This window comes from Lichenostomus cassidix, chromosome Z, assembly GCF_008360975.1.
Source record: "Lichenostomus cassidix isolate B80296 chromosome Z, HeHo_3.0, whole genome shotgun sequence".
Classification (NCBI taxonomy): Eukaryota; Metazoa; Chordata; class Aves; order Passeriformes; family Meliphagidae; genus Lichenostomus; species Lichenostomus cassidix.
This window is the reverse complement of record NC_139511.1, coordinates 23,582,434-23,597,077: the sequence shown is the minus strand read 5'-3', so window position 1 is coordinate 23,597,077 and position 14,644 is coordinate 23,582,434. Positions and strand designations below refer to the sequence as shown.

General features: G+C 38.6%; 1 protein-coding gene across 3 annotated transcripts in view; it reads right to left on the bottom strand.

Annotated features, from left to right (window-relative positions):
- Positions 1-4,210, bottom strand: part of SHOC1 (shortage in chiasmata 1) — a 46,715-nt gene extending 42,505 nt beyond the window's left edge. For all 3 annotated transcript variants that reach the window (XM_085042505.1, XM_085042506.1, XM_085042507.1), the window contains exons 1-2: positions 4,138-4,210; positions 424-553 (exon numbers count right to left, since the gene is read on the bottom strand). In XM_085042505.1, the coding sequence (XP_084898631.1) occupies positions 424-553; positions 4,138-4,206 (199 nt within the window). In that variant the 5' untranslated portion in view covers positions 4,207-4,210. The remainder of the gene's footprint in view (positions 1-423; positions 554-4,137) is intronic.
- Between the last annotated feature and the right edge of the window lie 10,434 nt (positions 4,211-14,644).

The following is a 14,644-nucleotide window of genomic DNA, read 5'->3' as shown; positions in this document are numbered from 1 at the left end:
AGATGCAAACACTTCTATACATATATTTACCTTTGTCATTTGAAAACCTCATCTTTGCCCACATCTCATTATCTCAGCATCATCTTTCACACCTCTCCCAGATACTCAGATTTAGTATTTTACTTATCTCTGATCATTGCTTTTCTTCCATAAACACTTCTCTGAAAAGCAAGCTTTCCCGAGATCTCCATAAATTAACCAAATATAATCTCATTTATGGTGCCACACAAATAAATATCCATTACCCATTTGTTTCTATTTGGGCAATGAATATGTTCTACCTTCAAGAGCTATAAGAACTGACCTAGTGCTAAGTCTGGAAATATATATTTTTTTAGCAGACTTATCATATTATGGATAAACACAAGCTTTTCCTTTAACCCACAGTAAATCCAAACTAAACTTAAGGACAACAGAACATACTTCTAGTCCATGGCTTCCTATACTTATCATCAGTAAAGAGTCCATTGAGATGATACTTTTCATCTTGATGTAAACAAGGAGGAAAGAAAAGTGACAATTTCCAGATGGAAAACTTCTGCCTTGCCATGCTCTGAATAAAAAAAGACATGGGATAAAATTATGAGAGAGACAGTTCCATTTTTTTGTGCATGACCTCTTCAAACAGTCCCACTGTTTTCAAGTGTTTTCTACTAGAAAGTGATATTTTATATTGAAACCTTATTTTTTTAATGCTGACACAGTCCAAATGAAGATTTAACATTTACCTGATTTGCTATTTATCTGTTAATCTACACCTCTGAATATGCAAAGCTGCACATATCCTTAGTTACACTTTAACTCAACTTTGAATGTGCCATTACAACTGCTTTTCTTAACACTTGGAATGGTCTCCTGAATGGACACATGGATAAGCTGACAAGAAACAATTTAATATCATTCTGACTATTGCTGTTTCAAGTGCTTTTAATATTCTAAGGCCTCTTGTCTTTCATGTGCCATTATGAGTTAATGAAAGCCCTTTTAAATCCTTTAATCTTCACTAAAACCAGGGATACCAATCAATTGAATATTAGAATTAAATAGTCTGTGTGGCAAGTTTAGTAGCTTTTCACTGAATACAAATTTCAATAAACTGTCTTACAGTTCTTTTGTCACAGAAGCCCACATACAGTACTGTATAAACAGTACAGAACCACAGAATAACCAGTGAGGTCAGGAAGCAAGGTAAAATTGTATTTACACAGGGTTTTGTGTTTAACAAGTTTATAGAAAGAAGAAGAAATAAGTTGTTCTTAAAAAGTCTGTGGAGTAAAAGGCATATTGGAAATGGGAACCAGCTACAGTCATGTGGGAGCAAATACTAAATGAAATTAGAAACTTCCCTCTAGTTGTAAGTCCATTGCCTCATTTCAGCCATGTTCAGAATGTCCAACCATTCCCAGCATATGCTGTCAAGCCAAATACAGCTTTGCACTGTTAGACATCTCAGGTGACAAACTAGAAATATTTCATTGACTTGGACTGCAACTAGAATAATGGTGCTGGTGGTGTACTTTTCAAACCTTCTGGTATAAGAAAAGAGAAAATTTAGAGGGGGAAAAAAATAAGAAGAAGATATGGGAAGCAATGAAAACAAACACTATACTTCATCAATACAAATCCTTTTTCCATTTCAGTTTAGTCCTTTGTGGGATAGTTACAAATGTTATTAGTAAATGCTAGTTTGTTTTAATAAAAAAGGCAAAACCTCCTGCCACCATAGCATCTTTTCCTTAGAAGGCTCCTGTGAAAAAACAGATCTGATCCATTGCAGTCCCTCTTGCCTAAGTCAAAGCATGTCATTTCCCCAGTGATCTCTTTCACAAATTCTGAATAAAGAAGACAGAAACAGATAACTACAGGAAGCTGGACCTAGGTCTTCTACATGGTACTGTCCATGTATCAGTTTAGGCAATTTGTACTGAAGTTACTGCTGAAACAACTGCATTTATCATAAAATAAAGTGCAGCTAGTAAATTCCCTGATAGAGATAATGGTAACAGAAAATGCTGACGATAACTCTTCTCTTCACTTAAACAAGCCGTCAGAATTGGGATATAAAGGTTGTCAAATGACTCTTAGGTTAAAGAAGAATGCTACTGCTACTGTAGAAGCTATTGAATAAATAAATACATGCAATAATAAAACAGAGATCAGAAAGAAATTTTAAACATCACTATGTAATTTTAATGAGGCTAACTTTAGCTTAATAGCTAAAATTGTTTTCTGTCACTGATATATGTGAAATGGAACAAATACATCCTAGAGCTATCATCACAAACAATAGTCTTAAACCAGGGAAACTGCATTTTACAAAACATTTTAAATTAAATTGTTCTAACTGTAAAGGTTAGGCTGAATTAGTTCACTTTATAAAGTATGATAAAACACAACCTTCCTTGGCATTCTCAAATATATGTGTTTTTCAATGCCATTATTAATGGCTGCAGCATTCAAGCAGTGCATATTTACCCCTGTTTATCAAGAGAACATAAAGGTCTCTGCAAATTTCTAAATAAAAAATATTATGTGCATTTTTCCAGTTCCATACGGTTTGCATGTATTGTCAATTTATAACATTAGAAAAACTTGTACTACTAAGATGACTTTGCAATCACACCTACAACCCTTAGGAGCATTAATTACATAACTCTTCCATCTGGAATGACTGAGAAGGCTCCTTTCTTCAAAGATACACTTATAAAGGGAAGCTGGAAAAACTACCTGCAATTGATATAAGCACATAACTACATAAGGAGCAGAATTCTGCATCCAGTTGAGTCAGGAATCAGTTTGATACAAGGTCATAGAATTCCAGCATTTCCTACAAGTCAGATGTTTTAGTCAAGTGCACTTGATACATGGAAAATCAATGTAATTTTCTCCAGAGGGTAGCAACTAGGCAGAGGAGTGGAACCATAAGCATTTCTCTTCTAACAGTTTTCAGTTGTCCTGATGTCAGCACCATCCTCCTCAAAACTCAGGCAAGAAAAGCCACGTAATTCTCTTTTGCAAACAGCCCACAACATGTTTTGCTAACACATCTATTTTTTTATTCATAGATGATATGGAAGCAACTGGAGATCAAGCTGCATGGAACTACATTGAGAAGGTTTTCATACAAACACTGCATGACAGACTGCATACTCTTGGAATTACAATAGAAAAGAAGTTGCGGTTCCTGCAATCTAAGAAAACAGTAGGTGCATGCACTGGCACCATATGGAACAGTTGCTGTAGTCCAGGGAAAGGGATCTGGGCAATGTTTCATAACATGGATCCCATTTTAATGGCATGTACTGTTGCTGGACCACTTCCCAGGCTGCAATTATCCATGTGCCAGGAGCACTTCTATGTGTCCTTGTGGTCTCCCTGAACTCCTAAAGGCATCATGTCTTGCTACATTACTCTGCTCACACACTAGAAATGCCCACTTCTGGCAAAGCACCACTCTAGTCCTCTAAAAGAGAAGTCCTGCTTTTGGTCTGTGGTTTTATTTGAAAATATAGGTGAGTAAAAACCCATTTATGACACTGTGCTTCAGGGACAAGGAGTTGGCAACATCACAGAGGGAGATGAAGGAAAACAAGACTTCACAAAGCTTCTAGACCTTAGATGACCAAAATCTGTAAAGCCAAAATACTCATTGTAGGTATGAAAAAAACCTCCTTTCAATGAATTTAATCTAAGACATTACAAAAACTCTCCCCTACAATCATTAAGGAATACAGCATTGTGTATCACTATCCCAATACATGCTAAAGTAGCTAGGAAATTGGATTAGTTCCCCAGAAAGTAACTAATTTAATTTAATGCATTAAATGGCACAGTGTATTCTCCAAAGAAAACTCTAAGCAGGAAATTTATATGTGAATTATAAGTCAATCACAACACAACAGATGTGAAAAATATCTGATGCTTTTCAGTTTGGGCAAAATTGTATTTTAATTTTTTATTTTAAAAAATCTGTAATCACTTCACTATGTTTTCCCACAAAGTGCAGCGCAACAACTTCTCTGAAAGAAAATTCTAAAGAAAGTAGGTTTTTTTTATCTTTTTTGATGTGTACTCAATCTTTTCTTCAGTAACTGCTATATTTTGTTCAGACTATTAAGAGAAACAATAAAACCATACCTCATATAAATAGTCTGTTGAGTGATACTTCAAAGCTCCAAACATCTTGTTTTGTGATGTTTTCAACATTTCAACTGTCTGGAGGATATACAGAACACAGATCCGTCAAAAACTTTTTGTATGATCTAAAAATGTTGAAAGAGAAGTTTGAAATTCGGGTTCAACATGAATTGCTTCTTAATTTCTAGCACATGCACCTCAGACTGAATTTCCTGTAGAAGGCAACCCAAAGCATTCCACGTTCTTCTTTTGGAAGGATGGAACAGACCAACTACAGGCCAGGGACATTTGATTTTTATCTGTAAGAACTGGGATTTGGGTTTTTTTAGCTATGCCTTTTGGTGTTTATTTCATAGAAAACCTTTAAAACCATTAAGTGAGTGTAGGCAATAGAAATTACCTCCCTTAAGCAATAATTATTAAACTGACTGATTCAATGAATTTTTATGGATCATAAATCAGTTTTTAAAGGCAGTAATTCAAGTGTCTAGACTATTAAGTTTTCACTGCCTCATGTATTTGTGAGGGGACCTTTCTCCCCCCTTTTCAGTTCTACTGAAAAAGGAAAAGGAGATTGCACAGGCTAGCTGGGGGAAAGAGGCCCTGATGGAACACCAGGCCTCTAAGTTAGTTGATATTTCCGAGGGGAACCAGGAGAGGCAAAAACTACACAAGGCCAGAGATACAGTGCGAATGCAAAACAGGATATGTCGTAGCTGGGACCTGCATAAGGTAGGACAATACCTTTCCTTAATTAAATATAGGTAGAAGAGTCAAAGACAAAGTAAGATAATTCTATCCAAAAAAGTGTATGATGTAATTAAAATGCAATCAAAATTAATTGTAGCACCACAAGGGAAACTTGTGACAGAAGGCGGTTTTCATGTATGTACCAGTAAGTACTACATGAGGCTAAAATTACTACATAACAAATTTGGAAATACCAAATTCAGGTACGGATGGAATAGACCTGGAAGCAGTGGAAGAAAAGTAACTAGGGGTAGTTGCTTACTTGAAAGGAGTCTGGGCAGAGAAAAGAGGTACAGGAGAGGTAAAAAGTCAGGTTCAGGCAAAGAAACAAAACAGAGAATAACGTATTCAAAATCACATAGAAAACAAAGTAGAGGGGAACCTTCTGAGGGAAGGAGTGTGGATAGGTTCAGACAGTGAACCAAACACACAAGATGCTAAAGAAAACCTTTTGAGCAGCCTGCTGGACGCTCCATCAGATCGATATCCAACAGATTTGGTGTGGGAGAGTGGAGCAAGCACGGATAGGTTTGTAGGGAGGGATGGATCCACACCTTAAGTGCTGGAGGGCAGCTGCATAGAACTGAACCTCAGCAGAACTGAGGTGTATCTCTAAAATTTCTTTATAGCAATATAACCTGTATTAACTCAGATATTAGATGTAGAGTTGCAACTACTACTCCCAGTGATAAAATTTGAATTAACACACCCAGAAAGCAGTGAACTGCTAAGCAGTCACTCCAGGTATCACTAATTTCTTAAGGGTGTGTCAATCAGCAAAAATCAAAACCACAGCACCCGGGTGCGTTCCAACTTTCCAGTTTAAAACCGAAAAAGTGAGACCTAGAAGTACTAGTCTGTGAGGATACAAGAAAGTCTTCAAAAGTTTTTTAAGGAAAACTACTCTGGAACACGATATGACCCTTTTTCATTCTCCAAGGACCCGACAAAACATCGCTAACAGTAAGTAAAATCTGCAGGATGAGGTACAATCTGCCCGCGCCAACTGTTTTCAAACCCTCAGCGGTCCGGTCAGGAGCCAAGCACGCTCACCCCCTCAGCCCCTCACGGCGCCACAGCCGCGCTCCCTCAGCGCCGCCGGCACCCCGCGCCGCACGGCGAGCTCGCCCCTCTGATTGGCTGTCTCCCGGAGCTCTCGTCTCAGATTGGCTGTCTCCTGCAGCTCACGCCTCTGATTGGCTGCCGGCGCTCCCGCCTCCTGCCCTGCCCTCAGGAGCGGCGCGTCCGCAGTAGCTGCGTGAGCAAAGGGGAGTGAATCCGCTGGAGTTGTGTGGGGGGAAAGCTTACCTGGTGTTCAAAGCTGAAAATGTTCTTAAAGCAGTAAATGTTATACATTTAACTTAACTTAAACGCAGTTAAGTAACTTCTGTTCCCCCGGTAGCAGCTTGCATGGGAGAAGAAGCTAAAAGAACGGGACCGGGTTGGTTTTTAAAGGGGCTGTGTCTGAAAGGGCTGAGCTGCTGCGTGTTACCTGGGGAATAGAAATAGAAGGAGACAACAACTTAATAACCAGAAATGCTTGTGCTCCTATGTTCAGAAAACGTGTGAAGTGTCAGTGTCTACAAGAGGAGGTCAGCTTACGGGAAAAAAAAGGTTTTTCTTTTTGGTATGGGTTTTTTTTTTGCTTTTTTTTTTTTTTTTTTGGTTTTTGGGGGCTTTTTTGTGGGGGGATTTTTTTTTTGTTTTGTGTTGGTTTTTTTGTTGTTGTTGTTTTTGTGGTTTGGTTTTTTTCCTTTGCTTTAATGGCTGCCTAAGTTGCTCTTACAACCGTCAAGCTGCTGTCTGTTGAACAAATCTAGGAATAGATATTAAAAGGCTTTGTCCATTTTTAAGTTAGACTTAGAGCCATATAGGCTGACCTTCCTCTAGCCCCATATGTGTTCATTTTCAATTTTGAAAAATGAACATTGCACCCCAATTTCTATGCATTGCAGTGGTTCATAGCTTCTTGGGGTCAGAAGAACACGAAAACATCCTTGTCAGAAAGAGGTCAGTGTTACGACACACCACAGAAGATGAGGGTAACTCAGGTCCTTGCTAACAGATCCCTTGGGGTGGATTGGAGTGAACATTACTAAATGGTTGGTGTTTGTAAATACATACATGTAAGTTTATTATAGAACAATTTGATTGGAAAGAAAAGCAGGTATGTAGCTGTTTTGGTTACTATTATCTGTAGTAATATAACCACATGAAAGCATTGCAATATGAAAGAGCAACAGCATCACCCAAGGACATGCACAAGGGAAAAGAAAGAGAGAGAAAGGACAAAAGTGTGAAGATGTCACCACTCGTAGGCTCCACACTGAGTCTTGGTTGCTGTGTAGTCTTGGTCGAAGCAGTGATTGCACACTGGATCTGTCGGGCGGCGGGGAAAGTCCCAAAGAAACGCTGGGGAGAAATCCCCAAGAAAATCCACAGAACACAAAATCTATTGGGCTTATATCCATGTAGGTTTGGACAGGAATGCCCAGGTAGCTCCCCCAGCTGGGAGTCCTTGGCGGCTTCTAAGACAGCACAGCTGCCCATCACACCAGTGCAGCTGAGTCCATTATGGTCCATTAGCAGAGATGGACACCCTCAGACCACAGCCGGTGCCCCAGTATTCAGGAGAGGGAGCCCCACACCCCAGTGTTTTGTGCAAGGGAGGACAGCTTGGCATGGTAAGAGGCACCACCCTGATGCCGAAGGACCCTTTCCTACTGCAAGTCATTCACCCTTCAGATCAGAGGTTTAGCCACTACACACCCACTCAACAGTTCACCTCCTCCACTTCAATAAAACACCCTGGCATCTCCACGAATGCAGGAATATTTTAAGTCATTATCCCTTTACAATTCAGTCTTTTACACCACCCCATGACTCAATACATGCAATAATTCAAATCTTCTTCAAGGATGTCTTCATACTGGACAAGACAAAAGAGCAAAAGAGGAAGGAGCACAATTCATTGTCCAATACAAAGCAATTACTAAAACAGAAAGTAAAACAGTAAGTATCAGGAGAATAATCATAGAGTGTGATTGGATTGTCAGGGTCTGAGTAGTTAAAATCACATCACTCAATATCAGCCAACACAAAAATCAGGATTTAATACTGATTCCACAATACCATGTCTGTTGGATATGGGCACAATATGGGTTTTTTTGAGTAATTCTGTACACTATTAATTATTGATTATTAAAATTAATTTTTGTTGTAGAAAATTTTCATACAAAATACAAAAACTTTTCATCCTTATGAAGATATATTGATTTGCTTGAGAGCTGGTAAAAAAAAATTCTGTATTTCATAAACACTGCATTTGCAGTCTATGGGTGTCCCACCTTCTGATTTAGAAAGGGGAACTCAACCATTTCTTGTGTTAAAAATTTAGCCAAATTTTCAAAAGTGTAAAACCTTCTGAGGCAGAACTGGGAAGGTTAATACCTTAATATTGGTATGATTCTAAATACATATAAATTCTTGCAGCAGGTCTCAGGTAAAAATTGTTAAGACAAATGATACATCCATAAAAGCTTGTCACACACAAATTTTCTTTCTTGTTTTTTACCATTTAAAATAAATGAAATCCCCAGCCTTGGCAAAAATGAAACTTAAAAATACATAAAACAGCTTGTCTAATATCTAGTATCCCAATAAATCACAGACACCAATAAGCTGACAATACAAATTATGCTAGCAATTGAACATCTCATCACTTCCACACATCTCCATCTCATCTGTTAGCAGATTCCTCTAAAAAGAAAGCAGAAATTTGGCCCACGACAGACTGAATATTAAAAAGAAGAAAAAATCTGTCAACTGTTGATCTGATGATTCTTTCCATGTGCATCAGCAGCTACCCATGCATAATGGTTGGCCAGAGTTTTTAGAGTGAATGTCACCAGCCCCACAGAGGGTAGGTTCACTAATACAGGTTGGCCTGAATAATGGAGTGGGTTTACAGGATATTCATCTTCCTTTTTGCCCACTAGAATAGTGGGAAATTCAAGGCAGGATGCCATAATTCAGGGGCAACCATAACTGCCTCATCAACTCTTAATTTTGGTTACTGCACTGGAAATACTGGAGGCCCATCCAAAATTATGAGGCTTTTTAGTTTGCTTAGGAATACATTGGTGCCTTCCACATTGCTTTTTGCTTGTGAATAGTGCGGAGTTTGGAAGGGCCACTGAATTCCTTCCTCACAGGCTAACTCCTGTACCATCCCAGAAATGTCCTCCATTGTTTGATTGGATAGACTGTGGTTTGGGCAGACAACTGAACCATAACTTTATGGAGTTTGTGGCATTTTCTCCTATAGCTTGCTGCACAACTTCAGCCAGAGTTAGTCCTGATATTATCCCGACCCCAAACAGTACATACTGTTTTCCATCAGCAATTTGGAAGGGACCAACATAGTCTACCAATCCCTTGTTTTCTCTCAGGTGCAGTGGTGGCTTGCAGTGGATCATGATCTCCCAGCCAAGTGCGGCACAGGCTACAATCAGAGAGCACGGTGTTGCATAGTTCCCTAGTCACTGGCACCCTCTAGTGATTGCTTGGTTTCCTGAATGGCCTTTTTTTACACATAACCATCCCAACAGATACTCCCATTTCCCCTTTTCTCCCCTCATTGTTACTTTAGCTAATCATATCAGTGAATCTACCGGATTATTCAAGAGGTACGCAGGATTATTCCATGTGTGTCTGGTGTGCAGGAACCTACCCCACAAGGAAGGTTTTTCTTTTGGCAGTATTTAGGATTTCTTCCAACTTTTCTTGTTGCCACAATGTTACTCAATTTATTTCATATTGATTCTGCTCTCAAAAGGGGAGCCACTCTATGCATCCTTTGAGGACTGCATAAGAATCTGTGTAAATGTCCGTGTCTTCCTCAATGACTGATTCCCTGGTAAATACACTCCATACTGCTATAATTCCCCCATCTGGGCACTCCCTTCGTCTGTCACCACTCTGTTCCCCAAATCAATTTGTGGAGCCATGGCTCAGTATTTCCACACTTTTCCTTCTCGTCTGACAAATACATCTGTAAACCAACTATTCTTTAGATGAATTAGAAAGGGGGAGCAAGTTTTACACAGGCAGAAGGAGGGGCCAAGTCAGATTGTTTAGTGCATTGTTCTTGTATTTGGAATGTTTTTGGAGCCCCCTAAAGTACTTGGTGAGAGTGACAACCTTTGTATCAGCCTAAAGAAAAAGCTCTGTCAGAATGGAAAAATCTTATAAGGGGAATTGGCTTTAGTGATAACCCCTGCAATGGAAGTACAACGCTTTCGTGGAAAGTTGATGTATTGTATTTTCTTGGCTTTTTTATTTCCTTGCTTTCAAAGGAAAAAAAAAAAAAAAAGGAAGTTTGTGGCAACTAAATTATTATGCTGCCACAGAAGTTTTGTGAACTGAAAATATTTTTAACAGTTCCCAAATACCACAGATTATCATGCCATCTTCCTAGAAAAACCATGCATGTATTGTATGTGGTTGTTGGTATAAAACCCTAAGCATTTGTGCACTGTTTTTGCAAACCCTGTTTGTTGAGGAAGAAGTATCAGGTAATATTTTCAATTTTTTTTTGAAAATAAAAATACTTCCATCACACGTATCTCACCTAAGCCCTGAAAACAGTTCAAATAATTGAGTAAGACCATTCAAATATTAAGAATGCTTATTGAAATACATTTGGAAATCTTGTCTTATACTTACAAGAGTAGGCATCAGAGTGGCACTAGAAGGTGACTCCAGTTCTGGGCCACTTGTGTGGTGGAGGAAACCCATTTAAAACTGACCTTATGAAGATGTGCTAGCCACAGACAATCCTAGAGACACATAGAAACTTAAACAACTTGAGCGAGATGTTTTTGTTATGTGATATCTTTAAGATTAGAGCTTTGTTATCTTTCATTTCATAAACTGGTCTAAGACATTCTGTGGTGGGATAATGTAGTATGATACTGTGCCACAGGTACGCTAGCTATAGAAATTTGGTGAAAGCCTAAAGCACTGCCTCAGAGAATATCTACCTTTTGGCTAGCTGAGACTTTGCATTTGAGCAGTTTCATGAATAGTATAAGGCAAAATAGCAGGATTTTTTTCAGTGTTTCTCAGTGAAGTCAGAGGGGAGGGGAAGATTAAATTTTTTAAAATTGCAGATATGAGTGGCTATTGAGGAAATGTTTCAGTTTGTTGACTAGTCTAACTAATGAAACACTAAATAAGACACTATCAACAGCGTCAGTATTGCCTCTCCAAGGTTCAGTGATGACCTTAAAAAATGTCGTTATCTCTCCTTGACGCTAAATTCTGTTTAATAGGCTTTTAATCGCTTGTCTTTTGAGGCCTGGAACCTGTGATACATATTTTTATGCTCTGTCTTCACTGCTCCTTTTTCCATCTAAGTTTAATTTAATTCTCCTGCCATATAGAGGTAATAATTACTGAGTGTATTATCAATTTAAATCTTAGAGCTGAAGGGCAGTTCTGAAGTGTATTTTGTTACCATAAAGACATAGGTGTGAAAATTGCGGTTGGTTTGCTCTTTCCTCGTGATGGCTCTTGGGCTAGTGGTTTCATTTTAGATCTGTTGCAATAGCATGGGTGCAGTTCTTTTTTGCTACAGCTTGCAAGGATACTATAACCCTTAGAAAAGAAAGGCATTGAGTAGTAACTTGTATAAAGCCTTGGAAAGACCTTATTCTTCATTCATGGGCTAGTTTTTTCTTGCAACTCCATAGGCACACAAACCCAGTGAATTCCTACACTGGAAATGCTGCAGAAACCGAAGTATTTCAGGCAGGTTATATAGGCATTGCCAACCTTGTTGTCATAATTTTGTGAGGGCTCTTAACTTTCATGTTTGAGAGAGGATTTTCCCCATGGTGCTCCTCATCTGACAATCCTCATCAAAACTATAGACAATAGTGGGAGAAGACATTCAAACCAGCAGTTTACAATTACTCAGTACAATACTCGCTTCTTTTAAGTGCACAAATTTAGTTTTAAGATCTGAAAGTATTGCAGTCATATACAAGCCAAAATATCAGTTGCCATAAAACTTTCCTAAGAATTGCACACTACTGTCGCAAATTGCTTGTATGCTGGGACATGCTGTGACTAATACAACAGATCTTTCTGCTGGTCTTCCACTTCTGTCTAGTTTGGAGGTCTGATAAAAAACAAGTTTTCAATCAGTCAGAATCCTAGCCAGGCTGAAATATTCATTGCTAAGAGAGAAAGTACGAAGGCAATTATTTCAATTCACATTTCTTAGTTCATTTATCACAGAAATTTCTAGATAGTCTTAACTATAATACCTCTCATTCTAGTGTCTGAAGCATACCAGCACCTTCTATGTTTTCAATGACTTAGAAAAAGATGCAGTGCAGATGCAGCATAGTGTTGCTATGATTTCTACTGACTGCTTACTTCAGTATGTATGTATTATTTTATAAGACATTTTAAGCATTTCAGGCAGGAATGTGATGGCAAAAGATTAGCATTCCTCTGAGGAGAAAAAGTAATTTTTCTGTTATAGCTGTATAGATCAAGAAGTAAAAGGAAAAACACAGCATACCTTTACACTCACCCATCTGAGACAACTGCAGCAATATTTGATGAATCAAACAATTCCTGGGACAGTCAATTATGGTGACTTGAGTCTAAATCTGAACAGCAATGGCAAGTCCCTTCTATGCTGCACAGGTAGAATGGTTATAAAATTCTGGATGTTTCAGTGGTCATGTGTGTTTTTAATCACAAGGGAAGGATTCATTGTTTAATTCAAGGTATTTAGTGTCAGGCTCCCTGAACAGTCAACATAGGTGCTCTGTATTTCAGTGCCTGGAGGAATGCTCCCTGTGTTTCATTGCTCAGACTGGGGAGGGGTATTGCTCTTCCCCTTAGCTATCAAGCCCATCTCCAAACTCAGACATATGCAAAGTATAAAGTTAGATGGATTATTCCCAGCAGTCCTGGGTTGCATTTCTGGCCTAGAAACACCATTCTGGGGTGAGCATCTGCCATTAAAAAGAGTTCAACATCCATGTCTTCCTCACTGTGATATGTTGCAGTTGTCATGGTGCCATTCTTATCTATACTGTCTCCAAAGCAACTTCTGAAACTTTTGCCAGATTCTGGGAAAATATATGCTGCTTAAGGGAAATATTTAATGCAAATGTATACTGCTTAAGGGCAACAACTCACATAGAGACACAAATCTGAAATACTGTCCTCCATTAAATGCTGCAGCTCTCAGTCCTTATCAGTAGACTACCTGCCATCACTGCATCTGGATCTTTCCAGGGAAACTCTGTATGTTTAATGTTTCTTCTGCAGGCTCAATAGTAGCTTGCTCCACTCTGATGTGAGTAGAGAATTCATGTCACAGGACTTTGTGACACCTGCACCACAGAGGTACAGAATGGTTTCGGTTGGAAGAGACCTTAAAAGATCCTCTAGTCCAAGCCCCCTGCCATGGGCACGTCTATCTTTCACTAGGCTATGTTGCTCAAAGCCCCATTCAACCTGGCCTTGAACATTTTCAGGGATGGGACATCCACAAATTCTGAAAGACAGCTTATCTTTCACCCAAGCTGCCAGTAGAGGAAAGGTGAAGGGTTGAAAAGAGAAAGGAGGCAACATGCTGACAGCAGAGTGGCTGAAGAGGTAGAGGGAACACTGTGCTATTCATGTGTTAGCGAGGTCTCACCATGACATACAGCCAATGCAACAGGAGGAAAGCAAAAATTGTATTTTGAGGTTTTATAAAATTTGTGAATTATAGTAAGATTACAATTCTGTGAAATATGGAGGTCCAAATTTAGGCAAAGCTTGTCTGCAATGTCCATAGTGATATACCAAATCTAACAGGAATTGTGAGAAAATAGACATTGTGTATAGGTGGAGGAAAACAAACAGAAAACTGCAGAATGACGAAGATGAACACAAAACCTGCATGTGTTATCAAGTGGTAGTTTGGACAATCTATATTCTCTTTACTGAAGACAGTTTTCCAGGTCTGTGTGGTTATTTCAACAACTAAGACTCTCAGGCATTGTTTCACATGTATTTTCTGCTAAGTATTTATAGTGTAGTTATTTTCTGTGAGCTCATTTGATGATGCATCTGAGGCACTTACATTTGTTTTTCTCCTGTGTGTCCAGAACTGTGAAAAGTTAGGTATTAATGAAATTCTTAATGAAACAGGCAAGTCAGGCTATTCATAATACTGACATGAGGTTGCTAAGCTCATTAAAAATAAGCTGCCATTTTTTGTTCCCTTAACTTCAGTAAGTATTTGTAAATAGCTTGAATAGTTCTCTCCAGAATAGGTCTGTGACTGAATAAAATTTTGAGCAGTCATCTTGAAAAATGTTTCTTGAGATTTGGGTGTGTAGAGGGTGAGTCCTTCAGCACTGGTCACAGTATTAATTGCTGATGTGGCTGGGTTTTTTAATGAGTAGCAAATTAATAAATTTTTAATAATACAGTTGAAATACTAATTAGTTAAGTCAAATAATTTGTGATATATTTGTAGACTGAGGTAGCCAATAGATTGCTAAGGCAAATCTGTGAGGCTCAAGTGATCAAGTGTTGCATTCTAATGTAAAAGCTTAGTAAAATCTATTTGCTTGAGTAACACGTGATTCTTTTTACTTGTGAGGCTTACACATGGATTAAAATATGGAGATCTTTTCTGCTGAATGCTTTTGCACATAAAATGAAGAATAACTGTACT